At 46.6% G+C, this 18,607-nt stretch overlaps 1 protein-coding gene and 1 pseudogene across 8 annotated transcripts in view; both read right to left on the bottom strand.

Moving 5' to 3' along the window:
• Positions 1–6,496: 6,496 nt before the first annotated feature.
• Positions 6,497–7,599, bottom strand: LOC103115908 (small ribosomal subunit protein eS4, X isoform-like; annotated as a pseudogene).
• A 3,078-nt stretch (positions 7,600–10,677) lies between these two features.
• PEAK1 (pseudopodium enriched atypical kinase 1) overlaps positions 10,678–18,607 on the bottom strand; it is a 303,174-nt gene continuing 295,244 nt past the window's right edge. For 7 of the 8 annotated variants that reach the window (XM_060174717.1, XM_007525762.3, XM_060174716.1 and 4 more), the window contains one exon: positions 10,678–17,243. In XM_060174717.1, coding sequence (XP_060030700.1) covers positions 16,080–17,243 — 1,164 coding nt within the window. In that variant the 3' untranslated portion in view covers positions 10,678–16,079. The remainder of the gene's footprint in view (positions 17,244–18,607) is intronic. The other variant, XM_060174721.1, reaches the window with a different exon arrangement.

The raw sequence follows: 18,607 nt of genomic DNA on the forward strand, positions 1-18,607 counted from the left end.
CAGCATGATGCCGACCAGACTTCCCTGGACAGACGACCCCACTATTGTGTCCTGGAGCTCCACTTCCCCAGAGGCCCACCCTACTAGGGAAAGAGAGAGGCAGGCTGGGATTATGGATCGACCTGTCAATGCCCATGTTCAGCGGGGAAGCAATTACAGAAGCCAGACCTTCCATCTTCTGCATCCCACAATGACCTTGGGTCCATACTCCCAGAGGGATAAGGAATAGGAAAACTATCAGGGGAGAGGATGGTATGCAGAGATCTGGTGGTGGGAATTGTGTGGAGTTGTACCCCTCCTGTCCTATGGTTTTGTTAATGTCTCCTTTTTTAAACAAATAAATGTTTAAAAAGCTGGTGGTGTTGGGGGGCTGTTCTGTTGCTTGTGACCCCCAGTAAAATCAGTAACTCTAGCCCCTGGAGTCAGGTGACAAGTATTTGTGATGGGACACAAAGGGATGTTTGTAGGACTTAAAACATTTTTTTCTTCAAATTTTGGTCCATATTCCCAGAGGGGTAAATGTTAGGGGAAGATGACCACAGGGGTTATAAAGTTGTAAATAAATATTGAATCACTAATAAAAATTAAAAATAAAAACAAAGAAAAAAATAAAACAAAAAACCTATGTTTTTTCATTATTAATATTGATTTATAAAACTATAAGATAATATGGGTATCACTCCATACAGTTCCCACCACCAGAGTTCTATGTCCCCATCCCCTTCACTGGAATGTGCAGTAATTCTCACAAGGTCATCAATATGGGGTGATTCTATAACTATGTCTCTATATCTACATACAGATCTCTGTTTTTCTTCCCATTTTTCAACTGTCCTGCCTTCACTTCCTCCCTCCTCCTCCTTCTTCTTTTAATCATATATATATATATTTATGAAAGGGTAAGAAGAGAGAGAGAAAGAACCAGACATCACTCTGGTACATGTGCTGCCAGGGATTGAACTCAAGACCTCATGCTTGAGAGTTTAACACTTTATTCACTGAACCACTCTTCACTTCCTTTCTAAGTCACCCCCTACACTTATTATTACTTGTAGGTGTCTTTCCGTTTCTTCTTCTCTCTCAGACAAGAGAAACAGTGCCTGGCTTCCCCTCGTGTTTTCCAGATTCACTTCCCTTTCAGTTAGGATATAAAAGCAAGATTCCTGGTGACGAATGCTTCATATCATGGTGGAATGGGGGTACAGAACCCCCAGATTTACTTCCCCTATCATTTACCCCTCTGGGAGTATGGACCAAAATTCTTTTTGGGAGTGCAGAAGGTTGGAGTTCTGGCGTCTGTAATTGCTTCTCTGTAACATAGGCATTGGTAGGTCAATCCACACCCGCAGCCTTAAACATCTTTCTTTAACCCAGAATAATGGTAGATCTCAGTAAGCCCAGACTGGCAATTATGTGGGTCCCGCCCTGGTGATGACAGGCAGAGGTGACTGCTTGGCTCTGTAAGGGAACTGGTCTCCTGCGCTCCGATTTCAGAAATCACCTGCTCCTGGTATTTGCTTGGCCACCTTTCTAGCACAAAATATAGTCTGGGGCTAAGTGGTGGCACACCTGGTTGAATGCACATGTCAGATTCAAGGACTTGAGTTCAAGCCCCTGGTCCCCACTTGGTGGGGGGGAGTTTCATGAGTGGTGAAGCAGTGCCGCAGGTGTCTCCCTGTCTATCTCCCTCTTCCCTCTCAATTTCTGTTTTATTATAATAAGTATTAAAAAAAAATAAAATGGTTGCCACCCCATGCTACAATCTAATATAGTTATCCAGAACCGTGCTGCACGGTCTTAAAGAAAACCCTTGAGGGCCTGGGCAGCAGCGCACCTGGTCAAGTGCATGCATCATCAGATGCAAGGGCCCGGGTCTGAGCATCTGCTCCCAACCTGCAGGGGGTACGCTTCACGGGCGACGGCGACGGCGAAGCAGGTCTGCAAGTGTTTCTTTCTCTCCCTCTATCTCCCCTCCCTTCACAATTTCTCTCCTGTCAAATACAAATAGAAAGAAAAAACAAGAAAAGAAAAGAAAGAAAGAAAGAGAGAGAGAGAGAAAAATGGGACTTTGTTAGAAAGTGAACTACCTGAGATGAAATTAGAGTGTACTATAAAAGGGGAATTGTGTGGAGTTGTACCCCTTCTACCTTATGTTTTTGTTCACTAATCCTTTCTTAAATAAAAAATTTAAAAAAAAAAAGAAAGAAAAATGGGTTGCCTAGAGTGATGGATTCATAGTGCAGGCACTGAGCAATAGTGATAACCCTGTTATAACAAAAACAAAACAAAACAAAAGCAAAACAAACAAACAAAAACCAATGAGACCAGGCAATGGCTTACCTGGTAGACACACGTGTTTCCATTTACAAAAAGCCAGGTTCAAGCCTTTGGTTCCCCATCTACGGCAGGGGTGGGGGGGGGGGCGCTTTACAAGTGGTGAAGCAGATCTGAAGGTGTCTCTCTCTCTCTCTCTCTTTCCCTCTTTCTCCCTTTCTCTCTGTTTCTCTCTGTCCTAACAAATAAAATAGAAACAAACAAACCTGGGAGGAGGGGAGACTGAAACCACAGACCTGTGCAAAAGCATCAAGCCCACATGCTCTACCTAATTAAGCCAGGAGAAGCCAGCCAGATCCAAGGACACCCAGCCCACTCAATTAATTAACATTTATTACAATCAGAAAACACTCTAATTCAATTAAAATGTTTCCACAAAAGTAGTCTAATGGCTTTCTCCCAAAATAAAGCACGTTCACCCAGAGCATTTATTACACCAAGGTGCAGTGTCATGAGGGAGGCTGGAGTGACAGTCAGCTCTGGGGAGGGTGAGGACAGGCACACAGGACAGCCAGCACCCTGGCCTGGGGTGGAGTTGGGGGTGTACTGGATACAGTGGTCCCCTAAACAGGAGGCTTCCCTGAGTTGGGGGGGGCACCTTGGGCTGTTTCCACCCTCACTGGAATTTCCTCCTGCAGCACCCTCTCTCTCTCACCAGCTCTCCACCGTGCCTGGCACCCTCCCCCCAGACTGGGCAGTAAAGTGGGGGTAGGGGGACAGGCTTGGATTCCAGAGCCCAGGTCCATTTCTGTCCCAGATGTATGCGTCATCTTAGGCAAGGGGAGGGGTTCAGAGAGAAGTAGCACTGGCAGGGTTTTCTGAAACGCTGCAGAAACCGCCACCAGAATGCGGCAGACAGGGTGACGGCTCACCTAGTGAAACACACATTTTACCATGTTCAAGGATCTGGGTTCAAGTCCTGCTCCCCATCTGCAGGAGGAGAGTTTCACAAGCAGTGAAGCAGGTTTTCAGGTGTCTCTCTCCCTATCTCCTCCCCTCTCAATTTCTCTCTGTCTCTATCCAATAAACAAATTGATAAAACTATAAAGAGAAAGAAAGACATAAAGAAAGAGTGCCAGGCAGTGGTGCACCTGTCTGAATACACACATTACCATGCACAAAGACCCAGGTTCAAAGCCCCCAGTCCTCATCTGTAGGAGGGAAGCTTCATGAGGAGTGAGCAGTGTTGCAGGTCTTTCTCTCTTCTTCTCTATCTCCCCTCCTTTCCCAATTTCTCTCTGTCCTACAAAATTAAATCAATAAATATAAAAGAAGAAACAAAAAGGAAGGATGGAAGGAAGGAATGAAGGAAGAAAAGGAGAGAGAGAGAGAAAGAGAGAAAGTGAGAGAGAGAGAGAGAGAGAGAGAGCACGAGCATGAGCGGCCTATGTTGGGCAAAAGGAAAATCCCCCTCTGGGTCCTGAGTTATAAACATGGGAAGCCAACACTCACCTAGGGTTTGTCCTTTGCCACTGGCAATGCTTGTGCATGTACTACTGCCAGGCAGCGAGCTCAACACTCGAGCAGGACTCCAGTCCCTCAGGATGACCCAGTGAAACCAAGGCTCACAGAGTGGCTGCAGAGCTGAACCTGCCCCCAGAGTCCAGGCACAGAGGCACCCAGCAAGTTCAGAATAGTGGGGGAGCCTGAGAGCTGGGAGCTGTTGGGTAGTATGCCAGCTCCCCCTGGCTTCTGCTTAACCAAGCACCGGTATGCCTATATAGGGATTGGTTTGATCCCATTCAAAGCGGTCTATTTAAGTCACTTTTATATTTACATAAAGCACCACACTCCCTCCAGGGCATTGATGGTTCAGTGGTAGAATTCTCACCTGCTCCGCCCCCTCTCCTTGTCATACCCTGATTTTCACCAGTCACTTTTCTCTCCACCCTCTCTGCGTTGCATCCTGTTCCCACCCTACTGGGCTAGTATATTTATAAGGACAAGATTGTTTATAGTTTTGAGTTTAGCTTAGCTTGGTATAGATTGTGCTGCGCCCTGCATGAATAAAGAGATACTGCCTACAGCTCTACTATGAGTCCCTGGTCGTCTGTTACCCACCTGTGAAGCCAGCCCGGCGAAAACAACAGGGAGCCTCTGGTTTACTGCATTTGCATGAGACCCCAGACCCTGTCCCTTTGGAAAGTTTCTTAGTGACTGTGGCACTGTGACCTTAGATGTCTAAATTCCTTACTCATGTACCCTCTAACGGGTGACACCTGGCTCAGCCATGGCCATGACCAAAGCACAGGCTGCCCTAAGCTCCTTTCATTCTCACCCAGCTGCACCTGCATTGCAGCCCTGTCACCAGCAGAGAACACAAGCTTTACAAAGGCCTTTGATCTATCTGGGAGGCAGAAAATGAGAGCCCGATTTAAAAAATAAATAAATAAAGGACCAAGTAAACAGCACCTGCAGAACACACGCAGACTTTAGTGGTGCACTCCTGGGAGGTGACCTAGTGAGTCGCTTGAATTTTTTTTTTTTTGCAGACTTTCTATCACATAGTACTTTCATGATCAGAAAAGGCAACAATGGTTTTGAGATATGCCACCTTAGTTTTTCACTTCTAGGAAGGTTAAACATTTTGATTCTTTTGTGACAGGTCTGTTTCATCTCTCTCTGTTGGCATTTTCTGTTCTTAATATCTGTCAACGTTCTTTTTAGCTAAGGATATTAACCCTTTGTCTGTTACACTTGTTGAAAAAAAAAAAAAAGCCTGCCCGGTTATTTACTTTGCAATTTTGTATCTTGTGCTTTTGGAGGACAAAGGTTTGTCATCTTTCTATCCTTGAACCTATTGATCTTTCTCTTTCAGATGCCTCCATTGCTTTTTTAACTTAGAATGTCCTTTATCAACAGGAGATAAGACAGATATTGACTTAGCATTCTTTCTAGTTCTTAGAGCTTCATGTCTTTTTCTTTCTTTGAGGCAGGAGCTCTTTTTTTGAAGTGCTTGGATTTATTTTGGTTCCCAGTGTGCAAATTAATTATTTGCCAAACAGCAAGCTAACTGTACCAGCACATTTTATTGGATAAAACTTCCTTTCCCACAGCAGTCCTATATCTCATCTGTGCAGATGTTGTTTGGCTTCTGTTCCCTCCTTGCTACATTGACCTCCTTTTCCTGGACTCCATTAAGTGCTTTACCCACCACAGCTGCTTGCTGTCTTCACAGGCATCTGTCCAAGTGATTCTGGGAGCCAGTTTGTAAGGGTATGAGATTTAAAATTTAGATTTAAATTGAGATTTAAAATTTAGATTTCTTTACAATATTTGAGAAGTCAACATGGTCTTTCAACTGGAGGGCTTACTTCTACTAACAAGTCTCCTTTTCTATGTCTTGGGCTGGTTCTGCCATTTCCCACATTTCATTGTTCAACCACCCCTACAGATATGTGATGAATGGCCAGAGAGACTGGAGCAATGCTTCGAGTACTGCATTGGCAAAGAGGGAGAACTTTCAGAGAGAGGAGTTGCTGTTAATGCTCTAGGTCTATTCGACCAGCTCTTGTCTGAGAAAAGGTGTTGTCGAAAAGGCGTTTTACAGTGGAATAAAATCACTAATTTGAGTCTTATAAATACAAAATAAATAAAGCCGTAGGACATATACTCAATGGAGTACTACTCTGTAGTCAGAAAAGACTACAATGTGTTTGTTCTTTGGAGATAAATGGATGGGACTGACAGTTATTATGATGAGTGGAGGAAGGGAGGGAGGAAGGGAAGGAAGGAAGGGAAGGATGACTACAGGATTATTTCACTAATAAGTGGAATGTAGAGAATTGAAACCCAAGAATTAAAAAAAAAGAAATATATATATTCAACCCATATCTATGACCTTAGGAGAACTATTGGTAGTTACAGCTGGAGAAGGGTGGGGGCACAGAATTTTGGTGGCGGGAGTGGTGGAATTATGCCCTTATTATCTTATAATCTTGAAAATCACTATTAAATCACTAGTAAATACATACAACAAAAAGGTATTTCTGGCTGTATGCTTTATGTAGATTTGCATGAGCTCTGCAAGAAGTGAGGTCTTTCCAAAGCTTGATCAGGTGGGGCTGAAGGGGGAGGGAAGGCCCATTCTTATTTATTTATTTTACTTAGAGTAAGGTTTTATTTCAATGGAGAATTTTTTAATTCAATCATATAAAACAATTCACCCACTGCTCTGTTTGGCAGCCAATCTTTGGCCTCTCTCTTCATCAGTAGTGAGGTGGATACTTTTTCCTCTGGGAAGAGAAGTCCATGGTTATTGCCTTTGCCAGTAACAAAAATGCTGGAAAGGCGAGTGGCAAAGCTGTTGCAACTGGCATCCGTTACGTAGACCACATCAAAAGAACTGGGATGTCTTCTTCTGTTGGTGATGATACCAATTCTTCCCAGGTTAGCACCTCCGGTCACCGTGCACAATTTGCCAGTGTCAAGCTGGATGAAATCAGTGATTTTGCCAGTTTCCAAATCAATCTGAATGGTGTCAGTCATCTCGATGAGGAGAGCGGGATAATGGATGGCTCAAGCATCAAGGGTTCCCAGATAAGAGATTCCTTTGGTGCCCACAAAGATCTTCCTTACTTTGTACAACATGTACTTAGCCTCCTCAGGTGTAATACAATAGACAGAAAGGCAACCCTTGATACCACAGGTAAGATGAAGATTCTCACCAGTCTTGGCAATGCTGATGACATCCATAAAACCAGCAGGGCAGGTTATATCAGTGTAGACCCTGCCATAAATCTTTTTTTTTTTAATTTTTAAAAAATTTTATTTTCCCTTTTGTTGCCCTTGTTGTTATTATTGTTGTTGTTATTGATGTTGTCGTTGTTAGACAGAACAGAGAGAAATGGAGAGAGGAGGGGAAGACAGAGAGGGGGAGAGAAAGATAGACACCTGCAGACCTGCTTCACCATCTGTGAAGCGACTCCCCTGCAGGTGGGGAGCTGGGGGCTCAAACCAGGATCCTTATGCTGGTCCCTGCACCATGTGCGCTTAACCCGCTGTGCTACCACCCGACTCCCGCTGCCATCAATCTTAATGAACCTCTGCATGCACAGCTTCTTCACTTCATCTCCTGTTAGAGCATACTTAAGTCTGTTCCTTAGAAAAATGACAGGAAGCACTCTCTCAGCTTGTGGGGTCTTGTGGATGGACAAAGAGCAAACATCCCTGTGAGCTTATCCAGCATCCAATGTTTTGGAGTGGCCACACTTCAGGTGTTTCTTGGGGCCACGAGTCATGGCTGCACTGGGCATGGAAAGAGGACTGCCTCTTCCAGTGCATGGAGAAAAGAGAAGGCCCATTCTTAACCCCATTCCCCTATATAAAAAGAAAGGGGGGCAGCGGGTTAAGCACACATGGCTCAAAGCTCAAGGACTGGTGTAAGGATCCTGGTTCGAGCCCCCGATCCTCACCTGCAGAGGGGTCACTTCACAAGCGGTGAAGCAGGTCTGCAGGTGTCTGTCTTTCTCTTCTCTTCTCTGTCTTCCCCTCCTCTCTCAGTTTCACTTTGTCCTATCCAACAACAACATCAATGGCAACAATAACAGTAACAATAACAAGGGCAACAATATGGGAAAATTTGGCCTCCAGGAGCAGCAGTGGATTCATAGTGCAGGCACCGAGCCCCAGCGATGACCCTGGAAGTAAAAAAAAAAGAAAGAAAGAAACCTGCTCAAGAGCCCTTCCAGTCTTGGTTCTGGCTTCCTGGAGGCAGGGAGCAGGGAAGGCTTTTTGGGGGCGTTGCTGAGAGGGCTCATAGTTGATGGCCTCCCTGGACCCAGAGTGGACTTCTAGACACACATCTTGCCTTTTCTGCAGGATGAATGTTTGGTCCATCAGTGGGAGCTCCAGTTTTCAGGGAAGACACTTCCTCCCAGAGTGGCCTCTTCCCCTGGGCACAGCAGTGGCCTCTGCCTTTGCCCTAGTCCTCCCATTCCAGTTGGTGCCTCTGCTGTTTTCTCTGTCTAGCAGAACAGTGACAGGACTTGCCTCTGGGTCTTGGCACATGGACTTAATGAAGGAACAGGTGAGAAGAGGCTCGCCCTCCTTGGGGGCTCTACACCTGCCCTGGAAGCCTCTCCACTCTGCTCCAGGCTCCCTGCACACTGGCAGGGCTAGAACACAATTACAGCCTCAGATCCTGCATGAGTGGAAAATGGACTTCATTTCCTTTATCAGAACAGGCAGAGGGGCGTCCTCTGTTAGGGTGTCAGTTAGAACAAAGGGAGATGGTGGTGGGTGCAAGCACCAATACTTCTGGAGTTGGGAGTCTCTGTGAAGTGCCCAGGCTGGGGGAGAAGCTTTTGGGAAAGGCCTGGGAGCAGAGGGCTGGGGAGAAAGAAGAGCTGGCAGGGAGAGCAGGTAGCTCATGGCACCAGGTGCTGAGAGAGGGGGGCAGGCAGAGCTAATGGGGTTCAAAAGGTGGTGCACAAGGGCAACAAAAGGGAGTAAATATTTTTTAAAAATCAAGCTTCTTAAAAAAAAAAGGTGGTACCAGTGGGAGTGGGCAGGGCTAGGTTGGCCTTAGACATATGTTGAGCTCTAGGGGAGCCTGGTGCAGAGCGAGGAGGGTGGAAGATGAGCTGTGAGCTTTTCAAATCTTTGGCTTCTGTTCCTGGGTTGAGGGCTCTGGCTTACGTGTGGGCTGGTGAGTGAGGGGTGGTGGTAGTAGACTGGAGCTGTCTGCTCCCCCAGCTCCCGAACAGACTCCCTTGCAGTTCACAGTCGTCAGAGCTCCTCAGGTTCTCAAGCCAAGACAGGTGGTTAAGAAGACTGCATTCTGGCTGCTTCCATGCTCCTTTCAGAGATGAGCATGGGGCGGGAGCCTCCAGCCAGGATGCCTGCTTCTACTCGGAAGCTTGCAAACTTGAGAGAATTGGATCTTGGCAGCTGCCTCCCTCCTGCCCCCCACCCAGTGTGAAATCCAATTTTTAAGTTCCAGCTGTAATTGCCTTGAGCCGCTCTTAACGACAACGTGCGATCTGCCAACTGCAGCTCTTGGCTCCTAAGGCACTAATGAAGTTGCTCCCCTTGCAGGGAGCAGGCTGCCTTCAAGGAAGCATAATTTGCTGGGCCTGGGAGAGCAGGTAAAGTGCTCCTGGGGTGCACAGGGACATACACTCCCATTCTCAGAGAGAGAGAGAGAGAGAGAGAGAGAGAGAGAGAATGGAGAACGAGCTACTCAGTGAAGTCCTGGCTGGAAAGGAAGCCAGGTCCTTTGGCCTGGGCTCAAAGAAGTCAGTCTTCAGGCCCACAGAAAGGCCTTCTCCAAGTGTTAGCAGTCTGCCACTTCTGGGCCAGCAGACGGAGACCTCCAGGAATGAAACCCCTGCTGGGTGTGGAGGGTGATTCCACTCCAGATACACTACAGGGCAAAGGGCTCTCACGGCAAGAACAGAAACTGGTTCTCTCTGTTCTCGCTCCACCTAACCCAGTCTGAGGAAGGCAATCCTGGGCTGGTCCATCTAGGTGGGCTACTTGTGCCACCAGGGCATCAGCCAGCCCCTGGTGACCTCTGTCACAACTATCTGCTCATTCCTTTGGCTCGTCCCCTCAGGAGCTAGCGTGCTGTGCTCATGTCTGGGAGGAGTCCATAGCCCCTACCTTCACAGGAGCTGACAGCTGGAGGGGTAGTGCTTGGACCCTGAGGCTGACCCTTCCTCCTGTCCCAGCAGGCGCTCTGCCTCCTTAGCAGTGCACAACTTGAGCCTGGCAAAGCAATTTCCTGGAATAGACCTATCTGCCCACCATGTTTGCAAAATTCCAGAGTGCTTGCCTAGTGGAGAGCGTCAGAAACCCTTGGCTGGAGAGTTAAGGGGTTAGAGCTCTAAAACCTAGTCTAAATTTAGAGTCTGCAGGCTGGCATATTCATGGTTCATTCTAGTAGTGTGGCAGCTGCTGCCACTGCTGTTGACTGCAGACGCTTCCTGCTGACGTACCACAGACCCCTCTCTAGCACTGGAGTGTCCACACACTAGATTGGGTGAGGACCACCCACTCAGTGTCTGCACAGCCCAGTTCTCGCTGAGAGGAGGGTCAGCCAACCAAGCAGGCCTCTTCAACATGCAGCGCCAATCTGGAGGCTGAGTGCTGCGCTGGTCACCAGGGGGCGGTGTGATACAGCAAACCTCAGCCTCCTCTGCTAGGGAAAAGGAAGGCCTTCACTTTTTCTTAGAAGCCTGGCTTTCTCGGATTTGAAAGGGGATAAAGAGAAAATCCAGCCCAGGTCAGCTGGGCATGAACACCCAAAGAGGATCCATCCTGGGGGGCAGTCTTGTCTATACTCAACCCTTCCCAGCACACCACGTGTGAGAGGCTCTGAAAGGACGAGTGCTTGTTTGGTTTTTAGTGTATATCAAAATGAATTTATTTACAGTAACATGATGCCACAGAGAACACAGCAAAGTACCACAGCAAACCAAAAGTGGCACCATCTGATGACAGAGGGGCCCTTTCATTGGTGGATTTATATAGCTCTAAAGGAAGTAGAAAGGTGAAGCTCCAGGAGAGAGCAAAGAGAAACAAGACTTTGAAATACAGCGCCTGGCTGGAACCATGGGAATTAGAGAGCCTGGAATGAGCACTGCCATGATTCAGGTCACTGAGGAGGACATCCTGTTTCTGCTCTGATCATATGCCAAAACGTCATGCAGTGACATACAGCCCATCCAGTGGGTTTGTACATGACACTCTTTTGAACTGATAAGGGGACGGGTAGCCTAGAATTTGGAGTGGGTTTGCTGAAGTGGTGTGACTTAAGCTTTCAAAAATGCTACCTTGGCTGGCTCAACATTCAAGTTACTGAGAGTGCAGACACACACAGTACTTTCCACACACTGCATGGGCAAAGAGGATTTTCCACAAGACAACAGTAATCATAGCAAATATATATGACTCTGTACTTCTGCTAGGTTAAAAAAAAATCCAACCTCTTTTGATTCCCTGAAACCTGGATTAAAAAAAAAAAAGGTGAGTGGGACAGGAAAAGAGGTAAAGGGAGCAGGTGGGTAAGGGCTTCCTGGAGTGGCTCATGTAATGGATGTCCGGGGTACAGGCCCCTGTTCTCGCTGAGGCAGGGGAAGCTTCCAGCAGTGGCTGATGTGGAAACCTACCCTAAAGTCAGCCACAGCGTAGGAGTGTTTAATAGCTGTATAGCACCTTGTTCATTCTGGGCACCTCTGATAGTGTGAACGAGTGGTAAACACCTCTGCAAGAAGATTTATAAAAACTATTAGAATTGGCTAAGAAATTGTCCATGAGTTCTTTAAAGAAATCTCTTGAAACCACCATATCTTTAAAAAAAACAAAACTGCGAGCTTTTAGTATCAAATGGATCTGATGATCCTAGGCTGAATTTTGGGCCAAAGCCAGAGTCATGTCAAGGGAAGAGGGTAGTTTTTTCTCCTTAATCTCTGGGGAACTTTCCAATCTGCCTTTCACCTTTCATCCCCTCAAACACACAAAGTGGACATGCTTACTAAAAAGGTGCTTTTTTTGGGGGTGGATTATTTTATCAGCAGAGTCCCTTGACATGGAATGTATGTGAATTCTTTCTGGCTCTTGTTGTAACTCATTCTTATCACTGGAGAAGCATCAGAACAAAAGGCTTGACTTCTTTGGTATAATCTCTGTCTAGGATCTTGCATTACAGCTCATCTGGCTGCCCTTTTGGCACTGGTTTTGGTGCTGTTTTAAGCACGCACAGCTGGACTTCAGTGCACACTGCAGCAAGAGCAGCACTTGGATTTGTCTCAGCATGGCACACTGGGCCTCTGAGAATCTCAGCTTCAATGAGGTAAAACTAATAACCTGGTTTCATGGGCAGCCAGCCTGCTCACTCATTAGACTGGACCAGAATTTCAATCCTTATCAACTAGTGAGAGGAATGAAAAACATGTCAGAGTTGGCCCAGTGACCCAGGTGCTCCCCCTGGCCCTCTCCAAGTATGCTCATGCTTTAAACATCTAGAACTATTCGGAATGTAATGCAGTCTCCTAGAGCATGTCATCCTTACCCATGTTGGGATGAACCTGTATTTCTCAGACCACTGCTGAAGAAATCTAGGGAAAAGTCCTAGCTGCAGGTTATCAGCAAACTTGAGCCAGGCTACTTGGCAGCACCAAAATATTCTAATTTAGCAGGCTCTGAAGAACCTGCCTGGACATTTTATAATGCTGGAAACTTTAAGACACCATTTTAGGAAGTTTACTCTGAGACAAATTATTACTATCCCTAGGGGTTTAGATTTTTCCATGTTCATAAACTTCATTCTGAGCTTGAAAGAACAACTGACTTAATCTGACACTGAAAGGTCAGATTCTTACAACGTGCATATGTTGCTTTCAGCCCCTCAACATTCACAGGCCAGGCAATGTGGGGGCCAGTGATGCCAATACCTCATCTAGTCCACCTGCTGATGGTGAAACTTGAAAACCATTGCCCTATACCTTGTTTCTAATCTCACCTTGGTTTACAGATTGGTGGGGCTCATTCACAATTTTTTTTTCCTTTTAATCCCACAGGCTACAATACCTCTTTAGCTCATCCTAATACTTGGTCTTCATGGATCAGTTTCTAGGCACCACATTTGTACTCATATGTCTAAGGGGCGCTCCTCAGGCCAGCATGGGGGACCTTTCCTCATCCTCTCTGCAAGGCCCTCGGCTAACAAGGCACTCTGCTATACATTCAGTCTCGGTCTCAGCAACTCCACCATTGTCCTGTTTCTTCAGCACTCAGATGTGTCAGAGAGATTGTTCTTGATCATGTGGCTTAAGAACAAATTCCAAAGTGGCTTTAATTGTTCAAACTCTTAATATAAATGAAAAAATCTATAATAAAGAATTCAATAGAAAACACTTTCCAATCAATCTTGATGACAATAACTTGATGTTACCGGAGAAAACTTAAAGTGCTATACTAGTCATAATCCAAAACTCAAATATATATATATATATATGTATATGTATATATATAAATATGTATGTTTGTCTCTGAGGGTAGGATTTCTTTCCAGTCAATAAGTGAATTCAAAGTTGCTACTATAATAATTAAAGTGAAAAAATGGAAAATATTTATATTAGGATGATTAAATCCCACTGTTCTGAAAAATATTCTGAAGACCACCTGATGTACTTCTTGTACTACACTTGCAACACCCTCTTCACTTCCCACTTCACCTTCCTTAGCCGACATCAGAGAAAAAGTCATGTAGCCACCTGGGTCTGGGAAGTCTGAGTCCTCTGACTGGTTGGCAGTTACCTTCTGCCATTAACAAGTGTGGATATGAAAACAGTACTGAACACATATGATGTGAAGAGGTGCTTGGTTTACCAGTGCTGCAGGAGTATGGGACAATGGTGGTGGAGAGCGTTCATGCTTATAATACTATGGAGTTGAAATGAAGAAGCAAAAACAAGGGCTCAGAAAACCTACCTAGGGAGCAGAGAGGGAGTGGGGACATTCTTCATTAAATAGTCAACATTCAAATTTATGTGGGCAAGGCACCGCAAGAGTGACACTGAGAAAGAGTTTCAACACGCAAAGCCGGGAGGTGGGGGCAGGGCGCTCGGAGTGTGCTGGCCGACACGGTCAGTGGTCTGTGTGTTGCCATTCAGTGTATACATCAGCAAGGAGTTATGTGCATAAGGGCTATGCTAAGTGAACCAAACACCTGGCTGGAGGCAAGGCGCAGCCATGCCACGGGGTGCTGAGAGTGGCCTGCTGGCCTGCAGCAGCATGCCCACCCTGTGGCTGTGGCTCCGGGCAGGGCTCTGCACTCTGGTCAGAAGAGGAGACACTCTGTGGGCCTACCAGCTCTCTTCCCTGGGAGTCCTGCACTGCTGGCCAGGAGGACAGGGTTACCCTCCATACCAAATCTCGCATGTTCCATTATCTTAAAAACAAAAAAGTACAATACATTCTCCTTTCTCAGTCCTCATTGATACTGGTGAGTCACATGAAAGGCTGTTAAAAATGTTAAAAGTTTAGAAATTTCTAAAAGGCCGCAGATGTGCTAGCTAAGTAATACTGCACAGTCAGTCTTGGCTTGAAGGAGCTCTGCGTTGGTGAGGGGGTGCTGCATGGTCCCCTGGCCACCAGGTGCAGAGAGAACCTGCCAATCAGCTCCATCACAGGTTGCTCCCCCAGAGGCCTGGCCTCGACTTCCAGCATTCGTGTGCACACCGTATATGGGCACACACACACTCACAGTCTGAGTGACTCTTGGGATGTCAAGGCGGAAGTAAACAGATACTCAGTTTTGAATAAAACAAGCATGTACACACACATACACATACACACACCCTTGGTGGAAGAACACTCATCTGCTAGCGCAAATATGTGCCAAGGGAAGAAGGGGAGGGTTTCCGTAGATTTCTTCAGGTGAAGTTGCAACATAAACACTGTAATATACAGCTAAAAAATACATACAAAAATTGCACATCTATCCATGGGAGAGGAGCACAGGCCACACGCAGCACAGTGAATAGCTTTCAGCCATCCACCTCAGTCATCAAATTCCACATCAGCCGTCGCAGAGTCCTAAAGAGAAATGGCTGGCGCACCTGGGAGCACCTCACAGGAAAGGCCGGCGGAGGGCAGCAGTCTCATCAGCAGCCTCCTCCCACCCCTGCCTCCAGCCATCCTAACAGTCACAAGCAGGACCCTCTGAGGAGATCTTACAGCTCAGCTGACAGCCATTTCGTTCAGGGCTGTTGCTATAGCGTTTGGTAGACTAGTTAACGCTGGCTACTGATAGAAGGAAGCTCGCCAATTATGGCTCAGGGGACAACTGTGATCCAGGCACTGCCAGCCCTGACCACTGACGCTGACAGCTCTGACAGTAATCGAAGAATGGCACTTTCAACTCTGTTCTCCTGATGGGCCCGAGAGAATTGCACACGCAGGAAAAAGCATCTTCTTGTGTCCTGCCGCTTATTTTTAAGAGCTGAGCTGTACTCTACCCACTGGTGACACCACCCTGGATCAACTCTGTAATAGACCACAAGTGGCTGATAAACCCAAACTTCACTGGCAAGTGGGGACAGAGCAGAGGTGAAGGAGAAGCAGGCAGTGGCAGCAGAGGGAGAGTTAGGGCCATCTTCCATGCAGTGCCTGTGCTCACGGATGGCAGAACAGAAACCTGAAAGGCGGTCCATGACCCAAGAGGTGGAAACTCTTCTTGTCCTTCCTCTGCTGCCAGAACAAAGGACACAGTCCCTGGAACCACAAATGGGCTGATGTTGAGGATGGCAGTTATGCCTGGTCAGGGAGTCAAGTTACTGATACTTGTATTTGTGGGATGATGGTACAGACTGGTTAAATCTGTCTATTCCAAGTAAGAATAAATAGTTGGTTAAACACACACACACACACACACACACACACACACACACACACACACACACACACACACTATTTAGAATTATGGAGGGACTGAATACAGTTCAGAGTTCATAGTCAACAAGCTGTCCCTTCAAAGAGTGTGTTTTCATATTTTCCCTGCATTTGTTGGGCAGTCAGGGTGGTGGGTGTTCCAATGGAAGGTAACAGCACGCTGGTGTGGCTGAGGCTTCTCACTTGGAGCTGTGGCCAACCTCTCTGAGTAGACTCATCTATTCATGGGGCAGGTGTGGGGGCCTTTCTGGTTTCTTTCCTTGACTTCTGTGTGAGTATTACGAAGGGGAAGTGTCTGGGTGACTCAAAGAAGGTGAAAATGAAGGACAGGCAGCAAACAGGATCTATTAACGGTGCTGTAGGATTTTCACAATGCAACCGAGGGAGTCTGGAGTGGCGAAAGCCAAATACTGAGCGCAAAGCCAGTCCTCCAGGCTCACTCCACCCTCTCTGTCTAGAGATTTCTCAGCAAACTTGATCATCAGCAGCGTTCGCTTGATGTCCAGCCAGTTTTGAAGCAGGATGTTCCTCTGCACTAGGCTAGGGGAGGCGCTGAAAGTCTGGAAGAAATCTTCCCGAGGGCCCCAGAGCAGACACTGGAGGATGCCTCTGGCATCTGAAATTAGGATCCGCTCTGAAGGGTTGGGATTCAGGAGGCAGCTGGCCAGCTGCTGCAGGCCCCGGGAGTAGGGAGAGCGGAGGGGGATTCGGGGCAGGTCTGCCCGAGTGTACTCCTTCTCCTTCAGCTCTGGGTTCTCATCAAAGGGGTTGGGTAGGTGCAGCATCTCATAGATGAGGATGCCGGTTTGGAACTCATCACACTTTTTATACTGGGTGGCTGTTATGATCTCTGGGGCGAGGCGAGACTGGTCCCGGAGGATTTCAGGGTCTACCAGGTGACTCTTTTGTTTGGCCTGAGAGAAGTTACTTACTATGAGCCTTGTGGGACAAGATGAGGTGGGGCTGGCCTCAACAGGCCCAGGGCCCTGGGTGATCCCCCCAGGCTGGTAATGGACCAGCAGCAGATTCTCCAGACGTAGATCACAGTGAGTGACATGGTAGGGTTTAAGGTGTTCAAGGCCCGAGCAGAGCTGTAGGAGCAGCAGACATACTTGCCTCTCATACAAATCAGGGCTTCTCCCGTGCTGTGTCAGAGAGTCTCGCACAAAATCAGCCACAGTGAGGTAGGGAACCTCTCTGGTGATGACCACGACGTGGCTTCTCTGCTTCTTGCTCATGACTTCCTGGCTTTCCTTTGGGGATGACTCTGTTTCAGAGCAGGGCTCTGGGCTTTCCCCATCAGTTTCTCCTTTCACTTCCTCTGCAGTCTCTTCCACTTCATTGTCTTCTTCTTCAGGGCCATCAGGATCCTCCCAGGGAAGCAGCCGGTTAGGGACTTCAGCAAGGAAATGACCACAGTCCTGCTGGATGTTAAAATGTACAGCAAGACTCTGACGGACAGCCAAGCTATGATAATACTGCCGAGATTCTTTAGCCTTGCTCTTGCAAATCTGAAAGGAGACAGCAAATAATCCAATTAAAAACGCACATTTTTAGTAATCAGACTTATGATGAAAAAAGAACATTAACTGCAAAGTGACTGGTTAGGAGCAGAGTTAGTGAAGTCTTCAGGAAGGGTCTTCACTGTCTTATCCTGAGTGACAGTGATAAGAGTAGTAGCCATTTCTCATGGCTGTCTATGTGCTTAGCACTTTATGTGTATTATCTCTAGTCCTTGCACCAACCCTTCAAATTCAGCTGAAAATCTATGAATTAAAAAAAAAGAAGGCCAAATCGCCAGTTTATAAACCAGCTCGAACATCAAAGCTGGTCTTTTCTATCACCCCCAGCACTTCATCTAGATAACACAACAACAAAAACAAAACTTTCACCTGTTTTCTGTGATAGTTTAGTCTAGACTTAGATAATAAGGTCTTTCATTTAATCCCCAGTTTACGGCAGTGCTGGAGATTGAACCAACAACCTTGTAGTGTCAGGTATGAAAATCTTTTTTGCATGGTCCTTATGCTCTGTCCAGCCAAGCAATATGGCCTTTGAATAAGAATTTAAGTGGCTTTAGATCAAAGAAGAGATTTTTGATTAAAAACATTATCCAAGATTTCTATATATTCTTTTTTTTTTTTTTTTCTCCTCCAGGGTTATTGCTGGGCTCGGTGCCTGCACCATGAATCCACCGCTCCTGGAGGCCATTTTTCCCCCCTTTTGTTGCCCTAGTTGTTGCAGCCTCGTTGCGGTTATTATTGCCATTGTTGACGTTGCTTTGTTGTTGGATAGGACAGAGAGAAATGGAGAGAGGAGGGGAAGATAGAGAGAGGGGGAGAGAAAGATAGACACCTGCAGACCTGCTTCACCGCCTGTGAAGCGACTCCCCTGCAGGTGGGGAGCCGGGTGCTCGAATCGGGATCCTTAGGCCGGTCCCTGCGCTTTGCGCCACGTGCGCTTAACCCACTGCGCCACCGCCCGACCCCCCTATATATTCTTAAGACAATTACTAGATTTCTGTTTTTAAAGAGTGAGAATATCAGAAAGGAAATAAAATCTACCCTAAATGAACTGATCTCATGATATAATGTGGAGAAGCAGACAGTGAAATAACTGATCTCCAACACCACTTTGATAGATTGTAATAGCTTGGTCAGGACAGCAAGAATCCTCCCTCACCTGGTTAACTGACTCATTTCTCCTCTTCCTCCTCAGCAAGAGTGCAAGCAGTATTTCACAGATGTCAGAACCCCCACCCCCCTATGCTGCCCCCAGCAATAGGCACTCTCTGCAGTGTTTACTTGCCTCTTCATTGCAGTAGTACAGAAAAAAAGTCAAAAATTTAAAGGCATTTCTAATTACTTCCATTTAA

Source organism: Erinaceus europaeus, chromosome 16 (assembly GCF_950295315.1).
Source record: "Erinaceus europaeus chromosome 16, mEriEur2.1, whole genome shotgun sequence".
Lineage (NCBI taxonomy): Eukaryota > Metazoa > Chordata > Mammalia > Eulipotyphla > Erinaceidae > Erinaceus > Erinaceus europaeus.